Consider the following 19,325-nt stretch of genomic DNA (forward strand, 5'->3'; position numbering starts at 1 on the left):
CCAAATAATTAGAGTATTCTAATCTGAGCCCTAAACTACCTGGGAAGTCCCTTTACTTTTTAAAATTCCTCTCAAATATCCTACCTAACCACAAATGAAATGAGTGAAGTTTCATAAGCAATCACAAAGAACTATTGTGAGGAGTCAATGTTCAGTAAATAAAAGGTCCAAGAATTTGTGTTCCAAACTGTAATTCTCTGAAACAATGTACAACTGGCACAGATTCTGTTTGAAGTTGTGCCTAAGCAAAATAAAAAAGCAAACAAATTTTAAGTTGACATACTGTATTGTGAATTACTTTCCCAGCTTTTCTACATCTAAGATAGCGTGAAATGTTCTGCAATACAGTAAAACAGTTTAATATACAGTTGATTACAGCTCTTTAGTAACGAGTCAAAGATATGTATTTTTATCTATATACATATATAGCTTAATATTTCACAGATACAACTTTTTTCCATTTTGTGTGTTGTCAACAAAGCATATGCAGAATATTTACAATTTATCTGCTGAATGGAAGCATCTTCCCCAGCAAATAATTCAGTGGAAGTCACAAACTTCCCCTCGGAAGTGTTTGTAAACAGGCCTTTTTTGTCTGTTTGCAAAGAGGAGGGGACAATGTAGTGTGATTGCGGGGTCTACGGGGATGGGGAAAAAACCCAAAGACATCACTAAAGTAACACTTTCCAGGAGATTAGGATTTTTTTAAATTGTTTTTTGAATTGGAAATTGTTTTCAGTTAATGCTTAGTGTTTTTGTGCTGTTTCCATGCACATTTGTGGAGGGACAGGAAATGCGATACCAAAGTGCGAGAGCGCTTGGGCTAATACTGGTCTAAAGGCAGCTTTTAAAGGAAGCATATGATGATATGGAGTTGATGTCTATCTCCAGGCATGTTGCCAAGCAGGAATCTTAAGCCGGTGTTTGAACAGAAATATCACCTTTGCCCAACTTACAATTTTTTGTGAAACCAAAATCAACTCGGAAGGATCTATTTTGCATTTCTACCTTTAAGATGAACCTACTGCAGGTTTCTGTAATCTTGTAACACTCCAGCCAGCCACGATAGCTTTCTATGCACAGTAATTGCTTACATAATGTCACATCTGTATAATACTGTACACAACATGATATAGAAACAAACAAACAAAAAACAAACCAAAACCCCACATACAACTGAACTTTGGTAACAGGGTAGCTGTGTCTGAATTTAAAATGCAATTTCAACTGCCTGCTCAAAATTTACTCAGATGAACAATTTAAAGAAAAATGCAGAGGGAAAAGACATTTTTACAAACTCAATGAACAATAGTTATGCTGAAGCAGAATTGTCTCCATCAACTGCGGTGCACAGAAGCAGTACAATTACTGACCCACAACTGTCCAATTATTTCTCTCTATAGCTCTCTGCACTCTTATTGGCTGGGATGTGTGTGTCCAATTGGCATAATAACTGTATGGCATACAAATCGTTGCTCTGCTTGGCTACTGCTCTCAGAACTCCATATACAGGTGACTACAACACCTCAACTAATCATGCCTTCCCCACCCTGCTACCTGTGTGCCCCTAGTCCTCCTAGCCCCTGCCCCTTGTCCTCCTTGCTCTAGAGGAATGCTAAATCCTCTCCCAAGTCATTTGTCTTTCAGTTTATATTTTCTTTAAAAGCTACCCTTCCCCCTTTAGCTTCAGCTCAGCAGCACTGACCGGGGGCAGAGAGCATGGAAGAGTCCACTCCCCCCACACCAATTTTTGCAGCTTTTTATGCTGAATGTAAAAATAACCTTTGCCAGGACAGAGGAAGCTTTTAAAATAAATCCAATATAAAACAAATCACATTTGCCATTGGAGTGTGGAAAATACCCTTCCTGAGAGGTGCAGCAGTGGGGAAGAGCACATTTCGGTGTGTTGTTAACTTCTGGGTGTTCCCTGTTAACTCAGTAATTTTGGACACGGTGCTTATCAGAATAGGATATGGTTATTATTACCTGATCAACAAGAGACACCCTCCATTTATCATGCAAATTCTATGCAGTATTCATAATGAATTTGCAACTGTGCTTTGTCTTTAAATAGTAGTTAGGACTTAAGGCTCTTGGCTTTTTAATTATTACTTATATTTCTATTTATTACTGCCGCAGTTTAAAGCTGTAATCTCAGAGGGTGTTACTAGAGCCCCTGGCTTTGCATATACAGAACCATGGCTTTAGAACACTGCAATTCAGGAAGTAAAGTTTGGGTGAAGTTTCCTCCAGCAGCTGTGAACTGCTGAATTAGTGGATGTTGAGAGAACAAATGTTTGACACTGGTAGGGCTCTTAAAAAGAATGCAGTGGTGCTGGGTGCTGCGGAAGGCATTGCTTTGGGCAATGGTGTAGAAGAGGCCACCACTTTTGGGGTCTGCCTATTTTCACTAGGTGATGACAAGATGGAATTTTTTATACAGTGAGAAAACCCTGGGTGAATGGGGTCAGAATTTCACCCCATGTGCATAGGGACACATTCAGTCAGACAACTGTTTTTCACTGTAGCACATTTTGTTTTTCTCCCTAGAGCTTATCTTTTGACAATTATAGATTCAAACCTGCCTCCAAAGTGCAAATTATTTCTCCAGTATCTTTGTTACAAATAAGTACTATGAGAGAAAAGTGAAGGGTCTTGAGACAGTCTCAGTGCTTTTAATGGGTTAGACTAGATCATCCTATTTGCCCATGGTAGCCATACACTCAATATAAACCACTTAGAATACATAACCAAAGGCTAAAATTTAAAATAACCCTTCCAATGCCAATACCTTATTTGCAGTTGTTAAGGTTTGTTGAATGCTACCATTTCTACAGGATTAGAATAAGTGTTATAGCAAAACAAAAAAACAAAGAAAGAACAAAATAAAACACACAGAAAGATGGCTGAAGGCTAAGTTGCAAAGAGAAAGCAGTCTTAAGGCATCTTTCAGTAATTGCAAAACTCAAATGACCAACTCTCCTTACATGGATGTGTAACTAGGAGCTCTATGTGTAAAGCTGCCTGTTGTCAAAGGCAGTAAATGTGTTGCATATGGAATGGCTGGCTTTAAAATGCATTGCCTTTGTTTCTTTCCCTCCTCTAGGTCTAGAACCAAAGTCCACTGAAATCAACAGAAAAATTTCCTGTTGACTTCACTGGGTTTTGGACAATACCATTGTATTAGTCAAACATGAAATGTTTAACTGATGTAACTAAGACCCAGGGAGAAAGCCTTAAATATCTTTTACAATCAATTTTTCAGAATACCTTTCTTTCTCAAAGCAGTGGCAGATTAGCCACTGGGCCAACGGGGCCCATGCCCAGGTCCCCGGCCAATTGGGGGGCCCCAGTGCCCCGACCCACTCCACTCAGCATTCCTGCTGGGGAGCAGGGGAAGCCCCCGCATCCCAACCCCCTTCCCCAGCAGAAGCGTGGGGGGAGGGGTACTGTGGGCGGAAGGGGTGGGGTGGGGCCCCCACTTGCTCTGGCCCAGGGCCCCACAAACCCCTAATCCATTCTGCTCAAAGTGAGCAACTCAAACCAGAGATCTCTCTCCTCAGCAAATAATAAGTAGCTAGTATTTGTGTGCAAACCATCTAAGTAGTGAAGTACTTAGTAACCATCTGTGCAATAAGGAAATAATATATGAGAGATTTAATCCACTGGGTAAAGACTCTAAAAAAATTACCTAACACTTTCATTTCATGTTTTTTTCTTCCAGAGCTTAATCCTTTTTCCTCTGAAGATAGGAAAGTATTACCATCTTGAAACCCTTTCCCTCACCACCATTCTACATGGAACAGCTGTTAAAAAACCCATATATACACATTGCAGGTTTTGTTTGAGTCTCTTTAGAATTTCAACAGTGTTCTCCTTTAAGCAACACTAGTAAAAACAAAGAAATCAAACTTCTGAGGCCTGAGTCTCATTAAGACTGAAAGGGGGTTGTAAATATATTACATGTATACTCAGTTTAATGTCCCTTTACCCCTGTCAGAGCGGTGTGAAGCAGTAGTAAAGAATCAGGCCCCTGATTTCATATCTGCCTTAAAGTTCCCTGTTCCTTCACACAAGCAAAGACAAAAAACCTTGTAAACAAGGATCAGCCTTTTAAACAACCTGACATCCAATTTTATATTTCCCTTCTCTATTTCCCAGTAGTTTTGTTGAGCTTGGTGTCTGGTGTTGTAGTGTGTATTTATACTACGTTTCACCTCTAGACTGACAGGAATTCCATTTCTTTCAAGGGTGGCATAACATTTGAAAGAACTTTAGCATGATAGCTCTGAGTAGTTAGGTGGCTGATTTCTCAGGTACGGCAAATTTTCAGATCTGGTCAATCTGTTAATGTGGCACATCTACTAGTCCTTATTCCATACCTGTTGATTTAGATTATGTATTCTATTTGTATAGATCAGGGGTGGGCAAACTTTTTGGCCCAAGGGCCACCTTGGCATTGTGAAACTGTATGGAGGGCCGGGTAGGAAAGCTGTGCCTCCCCAAACAGCCTGGACCCTGCCCCCTGTCTGCCCCCTCCCACTTCCTGCCCCCTTCAGAACCCCCGACCCATCCAACTCCCCCTGCTCCTTGTCCCCTGACTGCCCCCTCCCAGAACCCCCGCCCCCCGGGACCCCACCCCCATCCAACTCCCCTGCTCCCTGTCCCCTATCCACTTCCCCGTTCTCTTTACCCTGACACCCCACCCCAGAACCTCCGCCCCACCCAACCTCCCCCTGTCCCTGTCTGACTGAACCCCTATCCACACCCCCACTCCTAACCACCCCCCGGCACCGCCCGCCTTATCCAACCCCCCGCCCCCCTGGCTCCCTGTCCCCTGACTGACCCGACCCCTATCCACACCCCCACCCCTAACCACCCCCTATCCAACCCCACCGCTCCCTGTCCCTTGACTGCCCCAACCCCTATTCATACCTCTGCCCCCGACAGTCCCCCGGGACTCCCATGCCTATCCAGCTGTCCCCTGCTCCCTGACTGCCCCCAGGACCCCTGCCCCTTATCCAACCCCCTCGCTCCCTGCCCCCTTACCATGCTGCTCAGAGCAGCAGGAGCTCGCAGCCCTGCTGCCTGGCTGGAGCCAGCTATGCTGCCCAACAGGAGCAGAGAGCCAGAGAGCTGGCGGTGCGGCATGCTGAGGCTGCTGGGTAGGGGGGACAATAGGGGAGGGGTTGGGGGCTAGCCTCCCTGGCCAGGAGCTCAGGGGCTGGGCAGGACGGTCCCGCAGGCCATAGTTTACCCACCTCTGGTATAGATATTACACTGTGCTCTGTTTGCATACATGATGAGGGGAGTTTTTTAGCACATCCCCACTCTAGTTGTTCCATTTTGTGAATGCAAGGCTAGTTCTCCCCTCTCTCAAGTTTTCTTTACCTTACTACACATTAGTCTAATAACCTTAGGAACCTTCTCCACGATTGTACAGCTGAGACACTTTCCATAAATTGGCCACTAAATAAAACTAAAGGCATAAGCTAAAATATGCCGGTAGGGATTTGTTTTGGATGAATGATTATTGTTTTCGTAAAACAGTTTTTATAACTGATCGTTTTTAATTTTAAAATTGATCAGAGCAGACAAAACTTTGGAGCCATTGGCCTATGTGTGTATTTATATTAATAGTGCATTAGAATTCAGATTTATTGTAACAGAGTCATTGGGACACTGTCCCTGGAAAAGCAAAAATGGTTCCACTACAACCTAGATAGAGAACTACAATGAAGGAAGTTGGAAAATTTTATTTCTGGAGTAGAATGCACTGTTCCCTGCACAAATATTCTGCACATTTTGGCGGTCACAGCTATATTTAGCCCAGTTTCCAAAATGTTCGGAGGCCCAGTTTGTGTTTGTTTTCCTGGATGCATTTGTAACAGGACAGCAGTGCTATTTTACTCTATTGTTATGCTGTAGCACTGGGATTCTCACATCTTTCACCATGTGGGCCACTTACTTCCCCTCCTGTTCACAAATGTTCCACTTCCATTCACAATCTCACAAAATCCCTGCAGCATCTACAGCAGTTGCTTATGTGGGAAGGTGACATTAAGGAGTATTTAATGTATTTTTAGCAGTCTTTTAATGCAATTTAGTTGCTGGAAATAAGGAACCATCAACGTATTGCCAGCCAGCTCTCCAGAAGCAGCTGTTTAAGAACCTATAGAAAGTGGACATATGTTTCTGATGCTTTATTATATTTTCTACTACAGATGGTAAACTGAAGCAGCATTAGTCACTTTATTGTTTAGAAAGGAGGTTGGAAAACTATCCCCATAACATAATTTTAATCCATATGAATATATAAAGTATGCCTTTTCTGTGGATGTGCTTTGCTTTGTAGATCTGCCTACCAGACTCCTTGAGAAAACTTTTGTTAATATGGGCCCATTTGAACTCTGCTTCAATGGATTTCAATGGTGCTAGCAGTTTCATTTGATTTTATGTTTCACTTCCTCCTATTATGTAAGCCTGCTATGACTTAATGGCGTACTCTTGTGTTTTTCTGTTGTGATGGCAGATTTACTCTTCATAAATTGCTGTCAATTTAACTATCCTGATGTGTTTCTCTTCTATAAATTAAAATAAACCAGTTTACAATAAGAAAAGGAAGAGAAAGGACAGAAAACCAACAGTACACAGTAGTAAAGTTGTGAGTGGACAAATGGACCACTACGAAAGAACAAGGCAAATATCCAAACTCCATTAAATTGGAGAATACAGCCAGAGACAAACCGTAGTGAAGGAAGTCTTACAGCGTGGAGAAAGTTCTTTGACATGAAACCATGATTTGGCACCAAAGAAATTCAAATACTGCTGTTAAAACAGAAGATCTAATCCAATGATGGGGGAAAACCACCCCTCGACATATCTCATCATGCACAATACAGAAGAGTGCAACACAAAGGAGAGGGGAAACAAATAATCTTGAAATCAGGCAAAAAAATCTAGACAGCGAGAAAGTTGATGAGATTACAATCAACTTCATACTAATAATTGTTCAATGCTGGTATTTGGACATGCTTTGCAAAATAAGGTATCAGCTGGTTAAGAACAATTATTCGCTTTCAATATTTTTACATATGAACATCATGTGACATTCACTAGAAACCCAACATTTTATAAATCATTCTAAATTTCAATATCAGAGAAAGTTACAGAAACAGGAGAATTAAGCAATTTTAAAATACTAGAGTTTACAGACAACCTCAAAGATAGTTTCTCTAATCAAGATACAGTACTTCCTCAGATAAAAGCTTGTGAGTCCTTTGTTTTTGTTAATTCCTTTTATCTTTACTCATTGAACCTCCATATCCTTTGAAAAACCATGTCCTTTGGCTCCATATTCAAACTGTCAATTGTTTCAATACCCAGATTCAGAAAAGAATTTTTCTGTTTATCCCTGCCAATGTTCACAAACAACTAGTGCTAAGCAAAGTGGTAGTGAAAGGTTTGGCTACTTAGCCTTTTTTTGAGACTCCATCATCCTTCACCTCTTATGACATTTCATAGCCCTACTACATGCCAAAGTGGTCTCTCCACTAACAATTTTAGTGAATAATAGTGAATTTTAGTGAATAATAGGAATTGCTGACTGGTAGCTAGCATTCTTACCACTATCTACCCTGCTCAGAGCAAGTATTACATTCTGATTGTTAGATTAAACAAACAAACAAAACCCAACAGCCTTCCTCTAACCCCACTCTTAAAAAACCTTAAATCCTGGATAATAACAAATTTGTACCTATCTTAAAAATCTGCAGTAATTAAAACAAACACACTGGAATGTTATTTACTTATTTATGAGAAGTCAATCTGTTCAATTTTAAAGGAGTAGTGGGGAAAAATAATCAATTGTGTGTCAGCAGCAGATTAAGGAAATGTTGCAGAAAATACTCAGTATCTTCCTCACCGTTCTAAACCCTAAAATCATTCACATGGGTGAGCGGTAACAGGAGCAGAACTCCTGGGCTTGAAAAGCATTTAACAACTACATTTTTTTAAACTGTGGGTGATCTTGAAATGATCAGTATTAAGAAATTCTAAAAATACAAGAAAAGAAAAGAGCAAGCAAACAAAGCATCAATTTTTGGTAGACTACTTTTCAGGGGATAGGGCTAATCATGCTACTTTTATAAAGTTTGTGTTTCTTTAAAATTATTATGCAGAAAGCAACAGAACAAGCACAAAAGGCATTTTATAAAATAAACTCTGATACTGGCATGCAAATGTATGACATGGCCTGTCTTTGGACTCTCTGATACACTAAGAGAGATGCAGTAGAGAGCATTATACCATTAAAAACCACCACAGACTCATTACTTTTTGCAAGTATTGGGACTGCATTTCAAAGGTACAAAAGGGAGTTTGGGGTCCAACTCCCATTGCCTTTCAGTGGGAGTTGGGTGTCTCATTGCCCCTTGCGCCTTTGAAAAGCTCCCCCATATGTTTTGTGGGGTGGGTATTCATAGCTTTGTTTCTGAATCCCTAAAGAAGAGATTCAAGACCTTTGTGGTAAGGACCACGACACCTGGTCAAAGTGAAGCTGTTAAATGTGGTTATTGTTCTGGTGGCAATAAGCAAACAGCGATACAATTCATGACTAAACTATTAGCTACTATTTACCCAGATTTAATTTGAATGCATGTAATGTTGGCTGCACTCAACTCACAAAGGTGTTAATACTATACAGAACAACTCCACTGCAAGAACAAACAGCAGCCCTTGAATTCAGAGCCCAGAAATGTTTCTGACCTCAGCCATTTTATTTCCTTAGTGAGATCAGAAAAGAGGCCATGATACTTCTAAATTTGGTACCCTTTTCAGTATTCTAATGAGATACTACTAAGAGACTAACAATACTCATGTAGTAACAGACCATGAACAGCCATGATGGCTTTATTAATTTTGTAGGCTAAAGGACTGTCTTTGTACTGAATGGTGCATTATTGCAATAATTAGAGGTAAGGTTTTCTCAATCCTGGCTCCTGTTCAAAAGAAATTGGCTTGGAATCCCTAGATTATGCCGTTTTTTCACTTTTAGTTGCAATGTGCGAACCTCTTACAGGTGAAGGGTTATTGTGGTGAGTATAACAATTGTACAGTATTAAAAGTCAGAGAAAAGATGTGGGCATATTTTGATGGATCGTGGCTAACACTGAAAAAACTCAACTGCAAGAAATGCCACTTTATCACTGGGCATTGTAGGGGGCCATCAAATCAGAGAGAGTAAGTGAGGGGAAAAAAAGGGTTAACCACCTCAGGACACATATTTTAATGCTAGAAGGCATGTAAACAACACAGGACATACGAACATAAGAAGGGGGATGGATCACTTGATTGCCTGCTCTGTTCATTCCCTCTGGGGAACCTGGCATTGGCCACTGTCGGAAGACGGAATATTGGGCTAGATGGACCTTTGGTCTGACCCACTATGGCTGTTCTTAAAGCAATAAGTGTGACTATATTCTGCTTTCACTTTTAAGTTATCTTTTTTGGACTGAAGATGGAAAGAAATAACTAAAAAAATATGACTGTGCAGACAAAACAGCATTACATTTCCCCACAATCACCCGATTTCCCTTGGCAGATGAATTTATTTTGGGTGGAAATATTATAGTCATTTTGTTGGTACAAGAAATATTTGTTTAAATTGGAACCTTGCAATATTTAATATTATCCAAAGTGGGTCATCCACTCGGTCAAAAACTGAGTGAAAAAGGGGTTAAAATTATGGAAGAATGCAAAGGGAGAACTAGTCAGAATCTTCTCCAGGAATTGAAATTAGAGGAGGTGTTTGTTGTCTGAAGCCCTGATCCTGCAACTGCCTCTATGCAAACGGACGCCAGCACCTGTGCAGAGTCCCATTGACTTCAGTGAGCCTCTCTGCAGGCACAGGGGTCTGCCCACACAGTCAATTGTAGGTTCAGGCCCGAAATGTTGTGCTTCTCAGCTCATGGCAAAGGACCTTCCTATTTCTGCTTTAAATGGCACACGAGAAGCATGTCATTCTAATCTGTGCTGCAAAAGCACAGCATAGGGGTAAAGCCTGAAGAACGTTGTTCAGCACCATTAATTCAGTATGGGAGGGAAACTGGGATTTTCAGACTCAATCTGCATTTTGGTGGCTTTGGCGGTATCACCAAATTTGACACAAGTATTGCCTAGATAATGTCCTCACAGTGCTTGGCAGTTTGAAAAGGATGAAGCACTAATGGGCATCTTATTAATTTTAGTGACACCAATTACCACCCCTATGAATCCTAACACCCTCCACAAACATGATATTTAAAATAATAATAAATCAATATAACCCCAAAACATTTATTTAACTGCTCCTCTCTTAAATCAGAGCAGTTTTAGGGGCATCAATTCCACTCAAAACTTCACAAATCCCTTGGGGTGGGGGTAAAAGGAAAACTGCTTTTTAAAAACCTGAGACCTGGATTGTAAAAACTTTAATGGTTACTGGTTTGTTTTTGGAACCCTATCCTGAGAGTTGGTGAAATCTATCCCCACATATCAATAACTCATTGGATGTAAGGAAAGCAGTGCATCCAAAGCATACAATGGCAAATGTCTGATCAAAACACTGTCAAAGGAGGATGAAACTACAACAGCTGTGCTGCCTGCTCCATCTAACTGCTGAGCCACTGTAGAACTCAGCTCCTTCTCCAGCCCAACACAAAAGCAAAATTGTGTTACATCATCTCCACGACATTCCCTAGTGGTACATTACTGGCACTTTTTATATCAGTCTCATATGGTAGATACACGCACATCTGTCTGTGTGTTTACATACAGAAGGTCTGATAACAGTAATATATTATACACACACACACGTATATATATATAAAACCCAAGGAGTTGCATTAGCCAAAAAAAAAGTGTTTTGTGAGAAACAACAATAAAAATGATATCATGACCACAGCTTTTCTTTTAAAATTAATAGATACCCAAAGCTATGATTTTATTTGGGGCCTTTGTACCTAGACAGGGAGTCCAATGGAGTATATCTGAAGGCACTTAATATGCTCCACTCAGCTGAAAGAGGGTTACACAGGGAGCTGGGGAGTTTTGGAGAGGGCTAAAGGGCATGGAGAAGAGAGACAGATGAAAATGAGCCCTGAATAACTGTGATCCACACAGCATCAGGTGCTAACATGAAAACAAACAACCCAGGTGTTGAGAAGGTTTTTCTTCAAAAAGAAAGCAGACAATTGCAAATGTCTTTGTGTTTCTATGGACAGAGCACATCATGCAGCTCTCTGTCACTGCATCATACACTCTTAGAGATATTTAACTTTGTCAGTTCATTGACCTCCTCCGTTTCTGCTTCCTCACAATCATTCTTTACAGCTTTGCCAAACCTGCACCTGTCTTCTGCTTTCACTGACTCTTTTTGGAGCTTCTTGTAGTATGGAAGCATATCCTTGGGTTCTAAGTTGTTATCTGAGCCCTGGGATGTCTTGTCCGAATTCTGTACAGAAGGCACCAGATTGGCAATCTCATCGGTAGGAGACCGCCCAATGCTGCCATCCACTTGAACCCGGATGTCTGGAGATATAGATAACTGGTGATGTGGCACAACCCCATTGTCCATGCATTTTGGGTAAAGGTAGGTTTTCATCTGACCTTTCCCCTTCACGTTGACCGTCCCCCTATAATCAAAGTCATATCCCATCTTATTTAGGATACGGTAGCTCTCCTCACTCACCTGTATCCGGCACTCCACTCCAGTAGTGTCCATCCTGCTAGCAATGTTCACGGTATCACCCCAAATGTCATACAATAACTTGGTGGTGCCTATGACCCCAGCAGTGAGAGGGCCATGGTTAAAGCCAACGCGTAGTTTAAAATTAAACCACAGCATATTGTTGTTGAAGTCATCCACCACTCGCATCATTTCTTTGGCAAATTCAAAAAGGGTTTGCAAATGTCCATGTGGATGGTTGTTGTCCTGACATTGTGCGGTGTTCAGTCCAGAGGCAGCCATGTAGGTTGCCCCAATTGTTTTGATTTTCTCAATGCTGCTGTAATGTGGTTTGCTTAGCAACTCATCAAAGTCCCCAATCAATTCATTTAGGACTCGATAGCATTCCTTGCCCCCCTCATAATTCTCTTCATAGAACTCACTGAAGTTCACAATGCTAGCAAAGATCACTCCACCACTATCATGGTTTTTGGAGTAGCTCTGGGAAACCTTCAACTGCTCTGCCACATGATATGGAATAATATTCCTCAGCAACCAGTCAGCTTGATCCCTCATGCTCTGAATTTTGGTGCGGTGAAGATCAGCCTCTACATCTCCATTGTAGTGGAGGCGGTAACTGACTTCAAATTCCCGATTCAGAAACCAAACCAAAAGGAGTAGGAGAAAGAAAACCAGTATCACTTCTTGGCCAATCCGGTCTGCTGGTTTCTTTATATCATTTAGCACTGAACTGTTGCATGGATTCTTCCTAGAGCTGGGGCAGGGCAGGGGAAAAGAAAAATAAAGATGGGCATTTTAAAATACAGATTCATTACTTCTTAATCTCTAAATCTGACTTGTTAAAAATGCCTCAATAAAATCAAACTGTAGTTATAAAATTCTAATTTTATTTGCTATTAAATATGCCCATGCTGTAGAACTCTTGCATGCTAAATTTAACTAGATCTAAATTAAATGGACCCCGTTGAGCTGCTGGCCTACATACTGCCCACGTTTGACAATTTTAAAGTTCTTATTGAGGAGTTTATTGTCTTTCCATATATATTTATAATATGACTTATTAAAATTATAAATATATATTGTGACAGGGTTGGGCCAGATGGCTACAGGAGAGTGATAGAAGGCAGATACATTAGCCCCAGGTTAAGTAGGTCCCTTTTCCCTGGGTAAGGTAACAGGGAAGGTTCCAGAACCATCTGGAACCTTCTGGAAACAATTAAGACAGACAGGCTCATTAGAACACCTGCAGCCAATCAAGAAGCTGCTAGAATCAATTAAGGCAGGCTAATCAGGGCACCTGGGTTTAAAAAGGAGCTCACTTCAGTTTGTGGTGCACGTGTGAGGAGCTGGGAGCAAGAGGCACTAGGAGCTGAGAGTGAGAACATGTACTGTTGGAGGACTAAGGAGTACAAACATTATCAGACACATGCGGAAGGTCCTATGGTGAGAATAAAGAAGGTGTTGGGAGGAGGCCATGGGGAAGTAGCCCAGGGAGTTGTAGTTGTCGCACAGCTGTTCCAGGAGGCACTCTAGACAGCTGCATTCCACAGGGCCCTGGGCTGGAACCCGGAGTAGAGAGCGGGCCCGGGTTCCCCCCAAACCTCCCAACTCCTCGTCAGAAGTTGACCTGGACTGGAGGTTCATGAAAACAGCCAAACTGAGGGCTGCCGTGAATCTCCGAGGTGAGCAAATCCGCCAATAAGTGCACCAAGACCAAAGACCCACCAAGGTAGAGGAGGAACTTTGTCACAACATCTTTGTATTTATAATGACTTCTTGCATCCCTGATTCAGAAATCAAGCCTGGAAAAAAAATTTAACTACCAATAACAGAACACAAACTGCTGCCTCAGCCCATCTATATCCCTCAACCTGCCCCTTCTCCAAAGACTTAAGAAAACAGATGAGCCTTGCGAGGTTTCTTGAAGATCAACACATTTAGGCTCTGTAGGACACAGGGAGGAAGAGAACTCCAGAGCTGAGGAACTTTATGGAGAACAATCTGCCACTTTACTATGAAACGGGGGAGGATGGGGTCCTCGCTTGAGCATCTCTGCGGATTACGACCACTGAAGCTTATTATGGGGATACAGGCAATTTTCTCAACTAGACACAATATCAACCTTTTAGGGTGTGTACAGATCAAGAGCAATATTCACAAATTCACTGGCAGCCTCTACAGATTATGGAGCACCGGTATAATATGCTTCCTCTATGAAACATTCCTGAACAAGCAAGTGGCTGCATTCTGTACAACTGTAATTTTCTGGGTGGTGTCAGGGTATAGCCCAAATCACTTTGAGAAGATGACTGATCCACATAATGCCAGTGTGTTTTCTGAAACCAGGCCCGAACTCAGACTGACTGGGGATTACCAACAGAGTCACTTCATCACAAGTTTTTCAGTAAGTTTATTCAATGCCAGAGATTCAATACAAGTGGGTAGTTGGCAAGTTTATCCAAGTCCACAGATGGTTTCTTGAGCAGAGGCATCATACCGAGTGGCTCCCTGAAAACACTTACCCTCCTGAAAAGGGGTGATGGAAATCTCTACCAAGACTGGTAGAGCGCACAATCTGACTTTTAAGAGAGAACTTTACTGCTCTCATTTCTACCTTGCTGACAAGTGGGTATCTGTTAGTCCCCAACCATTTTCTCAACTACTTGGTTGAGCTTGGTTTCCAATATGGGTGTCCCTAAATACTCGCCTCGCTTTTGTAATGACAACAATTCACTCATGATCTGAAAAGAGAATTCCCTTAAGATGACTGAATTCATCCACAAGGCAGGGAGCTGCATATCTCAAATGAGCGGATACAAGATCTTTCCCAGATCACTAATTTTTTGATCCCACTATGACTACAGTGAGAATCAGCTATGCCAAAAACCCACAGAACTAACCTGAAGGAGGAAATTACTGAAGTGATGCCCTCATCTTGAAAATGTTGCACCTACTATGGTTACAACTAACACCTTTGATCTAGCATAACTATAGCAGCAAGAAGCTAATGGAACAATATTTCTTTTTTTCCGTTTGTTTAGTTTGTGTATTTGACAATACAATATGATTGGGTAATTAGCAAGAGCAAAATTCATTAAATGAAATTACCTTTATAAACAACAACTGAGAAACAGAAAATCCCCACCAAAGCCTTACAATTTTTTTTAAAGGAGCTTATACAAAAAAAATTCAGGGCTATTTAAGCTGTTTACTGTTTAAAGGGTTGTAGTAATAGAAAATGGAATTTTAAAAATTGGTCAATTTAAAAAACTCAAGCTGACTGTTCTTTTAACCAAATAGTTTAAATACTTGCAGGCACAAAAGCCTGAGAAGTTAGTTGGAATTTTCATCCCCTCTGGGTACTGAATACAGCACTTGTGAAAATTCTTTAGATGGAGTCAGGAAGCTTTCCTTTGATTGATCACAAATCCTAAACTGTGTAACATAATGGCTTTCTCCTTATAGTAGAGGTTCTTGGAAAGACACTTGCCCTAGGAGCTAGAAATCTGGGTTTCAAATTGTATTGTTCTATATATAAAGCAGATGCGTAACAACTAGGTCTTTGGAGAGAATACAAGGGCTGAACAATGAGAAAAAGACACCAACAGAGCTGAGCATTGGAATTTTTGATGAATCATGTAGAATCTGAGATATTGTAAACGGGATGCTGCTACACATATGAGATGTTAAGCATCCTGGGGTGATGGACAGAGATGGTATGAACACTCTATTTTATACCCTGATGCAACTACAAAACATAGGAACTCCATTTAGAAAAAAATTTGGAGTGTAAAGGTGGGGAAAGAAAAACAGGGGCATGAGTTTTTTCTAAACCACAAGGCAGATTTGAGTCTCTATCTCAAAAGGCCTATCCATCATTCCATTTGGGAACTATGAACAGTGCAGAAAAAAATACACTCTACCTGCTTTGAGGCAGGGAGAGTAATGAGTGCATTGACTCTTAGTGGGAGGACACATTTGTTTAACAGCATCTTGTTTTGATTGCATGGGGCACAAGAAGAAATGGTGTGCCTTCAATTGGAAAGCAATGAGACAAATCTAATGCACTGATTTAGCTACACGGGTGCAAAATAGCTATGTGTTGACCAAATCTTAGAAGAGCTTATGCGCTGAGACTTCACAGATGGTAGCTGTTTTGATACCACTTTAATAAAGATCTTAATTCTTGGTCAAGCAAAGCAAAAGGGGAAAGGTCCCCCTCCAGGTACACTTGTTACAAATCCACCAGCAGAACACAGGAAAAGCCTGTGTGCTGACAGTCAAGTGAGAATGGAGACAATAATAACTTCTCCTAGGACAGGATCTCAGCTTCTTATTGATTCATCAGCCTCTAATCACCTGGAGAGAGGGGAAGCCCTAATTAATGCAAAATGCTAGAACGAAAACAGAAAACAAAACAAAAAATAAATAAAAAAGCTGAAAATGCAAGTAAGATTGCACAGCAGATCTGTGGCAGAGATGGTAATAGAATTAATTCACAATTCTGTATTTTTACCACAGACCACACCTAAAAACTATCCTGATTTTCAGTGACACTATTCAGTTGTGTGTCCTCAGAGCAGCTGAATTTGCACTTTTGCAAACTTACTATTGCATTTATGTAGTTTTTCATATTTAACTTTAAGATGACAGCCAACCAAGCATCACCTGCTAAAAGTGTCACACACGTTATAGAGACAGCAAATATGTTCACAAGCATGCATAATGTGTCTAAGACAGACAGACACACACACATGCACGAGTGCGCACACACTTACATTTTTCACTAAAGTAATGGTCATTTGGAAAAAAATTGAACTACAAGTTCCTCATGGTAAGAACTTTGATGAGATTGTATAGCATACAAGTGTTAGATGTGACATGTATTTTGGTCACCGTGTCAGTCAATATTTACATCTTTAGGCTGGGACTTATCAAGGAACCCAAGTGAGTTCAGTGTCCATCTCCTGTGGAATTCCACTGGGGTTTGGGTGCCTAATTTCATTAGGCTCCTTTGAAAATCTCAGCATTATTATCTGTTCATATCTTTGTCTATCAAGTAAAAGTGAAATGTTATAATTTCAAAAGTAAAATACTTTCATACTAGGATATTTTCTCTGGCTATTAGCTTTGTTATTTGTAGGGCCATTGCAAGTATAAGACCAATCATTAAAATGAAGTCATGCTTGCCCTTGATTGCAGAAATCAGAATTATTTTTTAATGATTAACAGCCAGCTAGGTCTTCTAGTGCTCATGAATAGTTACCTGGAAGCCACGGGCAGTTTTGAGCTACAGAAGTGCCTGGCTAATTCCATGAACTAATAAGGAAGACCCAAGCTGAGGAAAATATTATGACATTACTTTTCATTGGTCACAATACCTTTATATTTTCTGTTTTAAAATTATGTATAGTCTGTTGTTATAGCTTGGCTTGTATCTTGTCCCAGTTACAATTCCAGTTTAAAAAGAAAGGTATATTTAATGACACTCTCTTTCTCTCTTACACACACAGACAAACAAATTCAGAATGCTCAAAAATCCCTGCAATATGAGACATAATAAATTAATCCTATACTAGAATTGGAAAGCACAACTACCATCCTCAGACCTCAGAAAAATGCCTACATTCTTTGAAATTATGACTGCATTCAGGTAGAGACAGAAGGGGGGGAGAGATAGCTCAGTGGTTTGAGCATTGGCCTGCTAAACCCAGGGTTGTGAGTTCATCCTTGAGGGGGCCATTTAGGGATCTGGGGCAAAAATTGGGGATTGGTCCTGCTTTGAGCAGGGGGTTGGACTAGATGACCTCCTGAGGTCCCTTCTAACCCTGATATTCTATGATTCTATGAAATTGAAAAATGTAATTTTTCTATAATATATACTCCAAGGACGAGCAATGATTTTCAGAACACACTTCTGCCTGGAGCTATTTGATAATATGTTTACATAGTCACTAGTTAAACCAAAGAGAGTGTCGGACTTTTAGAAAACCCAACCCCAGAACAAATGTTTCCACAATTACTAACTTTAGTGAAAGCAGTTGTTTTATTCAGCAACTGGCGATAAAATCATGGGAGTTGACCACAATGAAATAGTGACAAGTCAACTGCATCTTTGAAATTTTCACTTTCTAAGGGGTCATTAATAACACAGGCTTTGTTTAAAAACATGGGGCTATGCTGTCAACTGTGTTGAGTTTGGAGCTACTCTAAATTACAGCAGCTGGCTGTGGTGCCCATGGGGCCACTTGCCAACTATGAATTGGCAGACCGCAGCTGTGCTCTACACTGCCTCCAACAAATCCTCTAAACTGGAGTTGGGGACAGTTGGTGTAGGAGCTAGCTAAGGATCCCCCCCCGCCCCCTGTAGATTCCAGCCCCTATGCACTGCTGAGTGACACAAAGCAGACAGGACAGAGGGAGAGAATCTGGCCCATAATCTGCGCACAGTACTTTAAAACAAAACAAAACAAAAAAGGTTACCACTAGAAAAACAAATTCTATAATTTATCTGCCACAATAACCCTCCATTTCCTAGAAAACCATATAAATAAGGGAGCATTTCACATTTCAGCATCAACTTTGTTGATTTCCTTCTATGGCATTTGTATAGTTAGTTTGCTTTCCTGGGTACTCACGTAGCACAGACACAAATTATTTAATCCCTGTATGCTACTGTGCGCCCTAAGTTTGTTTTTTTACATACATTTGACTGAAAACACATTTTGACACAAACATTTTAAAGCTATACTTTATCTAGTTTACATAACTTTTTGTAAAAGATAATGTTGAAAAAAGGAATGCAACAAGAGGTTTTCCATAAGATAGTAGAGATGGGCACTGTATTTAAGGCTTACCTAAAGTTCTGTACTGAATCTAGGAGGGAAGTTTCAATGGAGCTGAAAAATAAAGGTTTTAAAACATTAGAAAGAAAACAAGACCATTACACAAAGCAACCTGAGAATACAAACAAAAAAGTTCAACTGAACTAATTTGAAGTAAGGGACTATGATCAATAATCTGTTTTGCACCTCAATTTCAGACAAACTTTTCTTGAATGTGACTTAGCAATACCTTTTGCTTTGGAGTGGCAGAAGCATAGAGATGATGATCCAAGTTTCTCAGGCTAAGAGTAACTGGAGGTAATGTAGTCAAGGCAATGGCTGGAAAAAACCATTTTCAGATCAGTTCCAACCCGAGATACATGGAGGAGTGTGTTAAGAACACTGAAAGGTAATTAGTTCCCAGGCTTATTGGATCAACTCCATAAAAAGTGACAAAAGAGGAGAAACAGCCTCTTTATGAATATGCCATTACCGAAGAAGAACTCCTCAAAGAGGCTTTGAATTTACTTGCATTCCAGGCTCTTCTATCAGCAATTAATATAAAGAACAGCAAGGCACACAGTGCTCAGTTACATGTGCCAAGAACAACGACTACCAGCAAGTTACTGTTTAAAAAAAAAAACGTGAAAGAATGGGTCTGTCTATAGCGTATGAAGAATTGTCAATACTGTGGTGACAAAGCATGATTAACACTGTAGATATTGCAAGAAAACTAGCTATTACTAAGGTTTTCAAATGAAAACTCTTGGCAGCTG

At 40.6% G+C, this 19,325-nt stretch overlaps 1 protein-coding gene across 2 annotated transcripts in view; it reads right to left on the reverse strand.

Moving 5' to 3' along the window:
- Positions 1 to 10,485: 10,485 nt before the first annotated feature.
- The window catches only part of ADCY9 (adenylate cyclase 9), a 175,026-nt gene continuing 166,186 nt past the window's right edge, over positions 10,486 to 19,325 (reverse strand). For both annotated transcript variants that reach the window (XM_077828819.1, XM_077828818.1), the window contains exons 9-10: positions 18,583 to 18,624; positions 10,486 to 12,479 (exon numbers count right to left, since the gene is read on the reverse strand). In XM_077828819.1, coding sequence (XP_077684945.1) covers positions 11,291 to 12,479; positions 18,583 to 18,624 — 1,231 coding nt within the window. In that variant the 3' untranslated portion in view covers positions 10,486 to 11,290. The remainder of the gene's footprint in view (positions 12,480 to 18,582; positions 18,625 to 19,325) is intronic.

The sequence above is a fragment of the Eretmochelys imbricata genome, chromosome 10, assembly GCF_965152235.1.
Source record: "Eretmochelys imbricata isolate rEreImb1 chromosome 10, rEreImb1.hap1, whole genome shotgun sequence".
NCBI lineage: Eukaryota > Metazoa > Chordata > Testudines > Cheloniidae > Eretmochelys > Eretmochelys imbricata.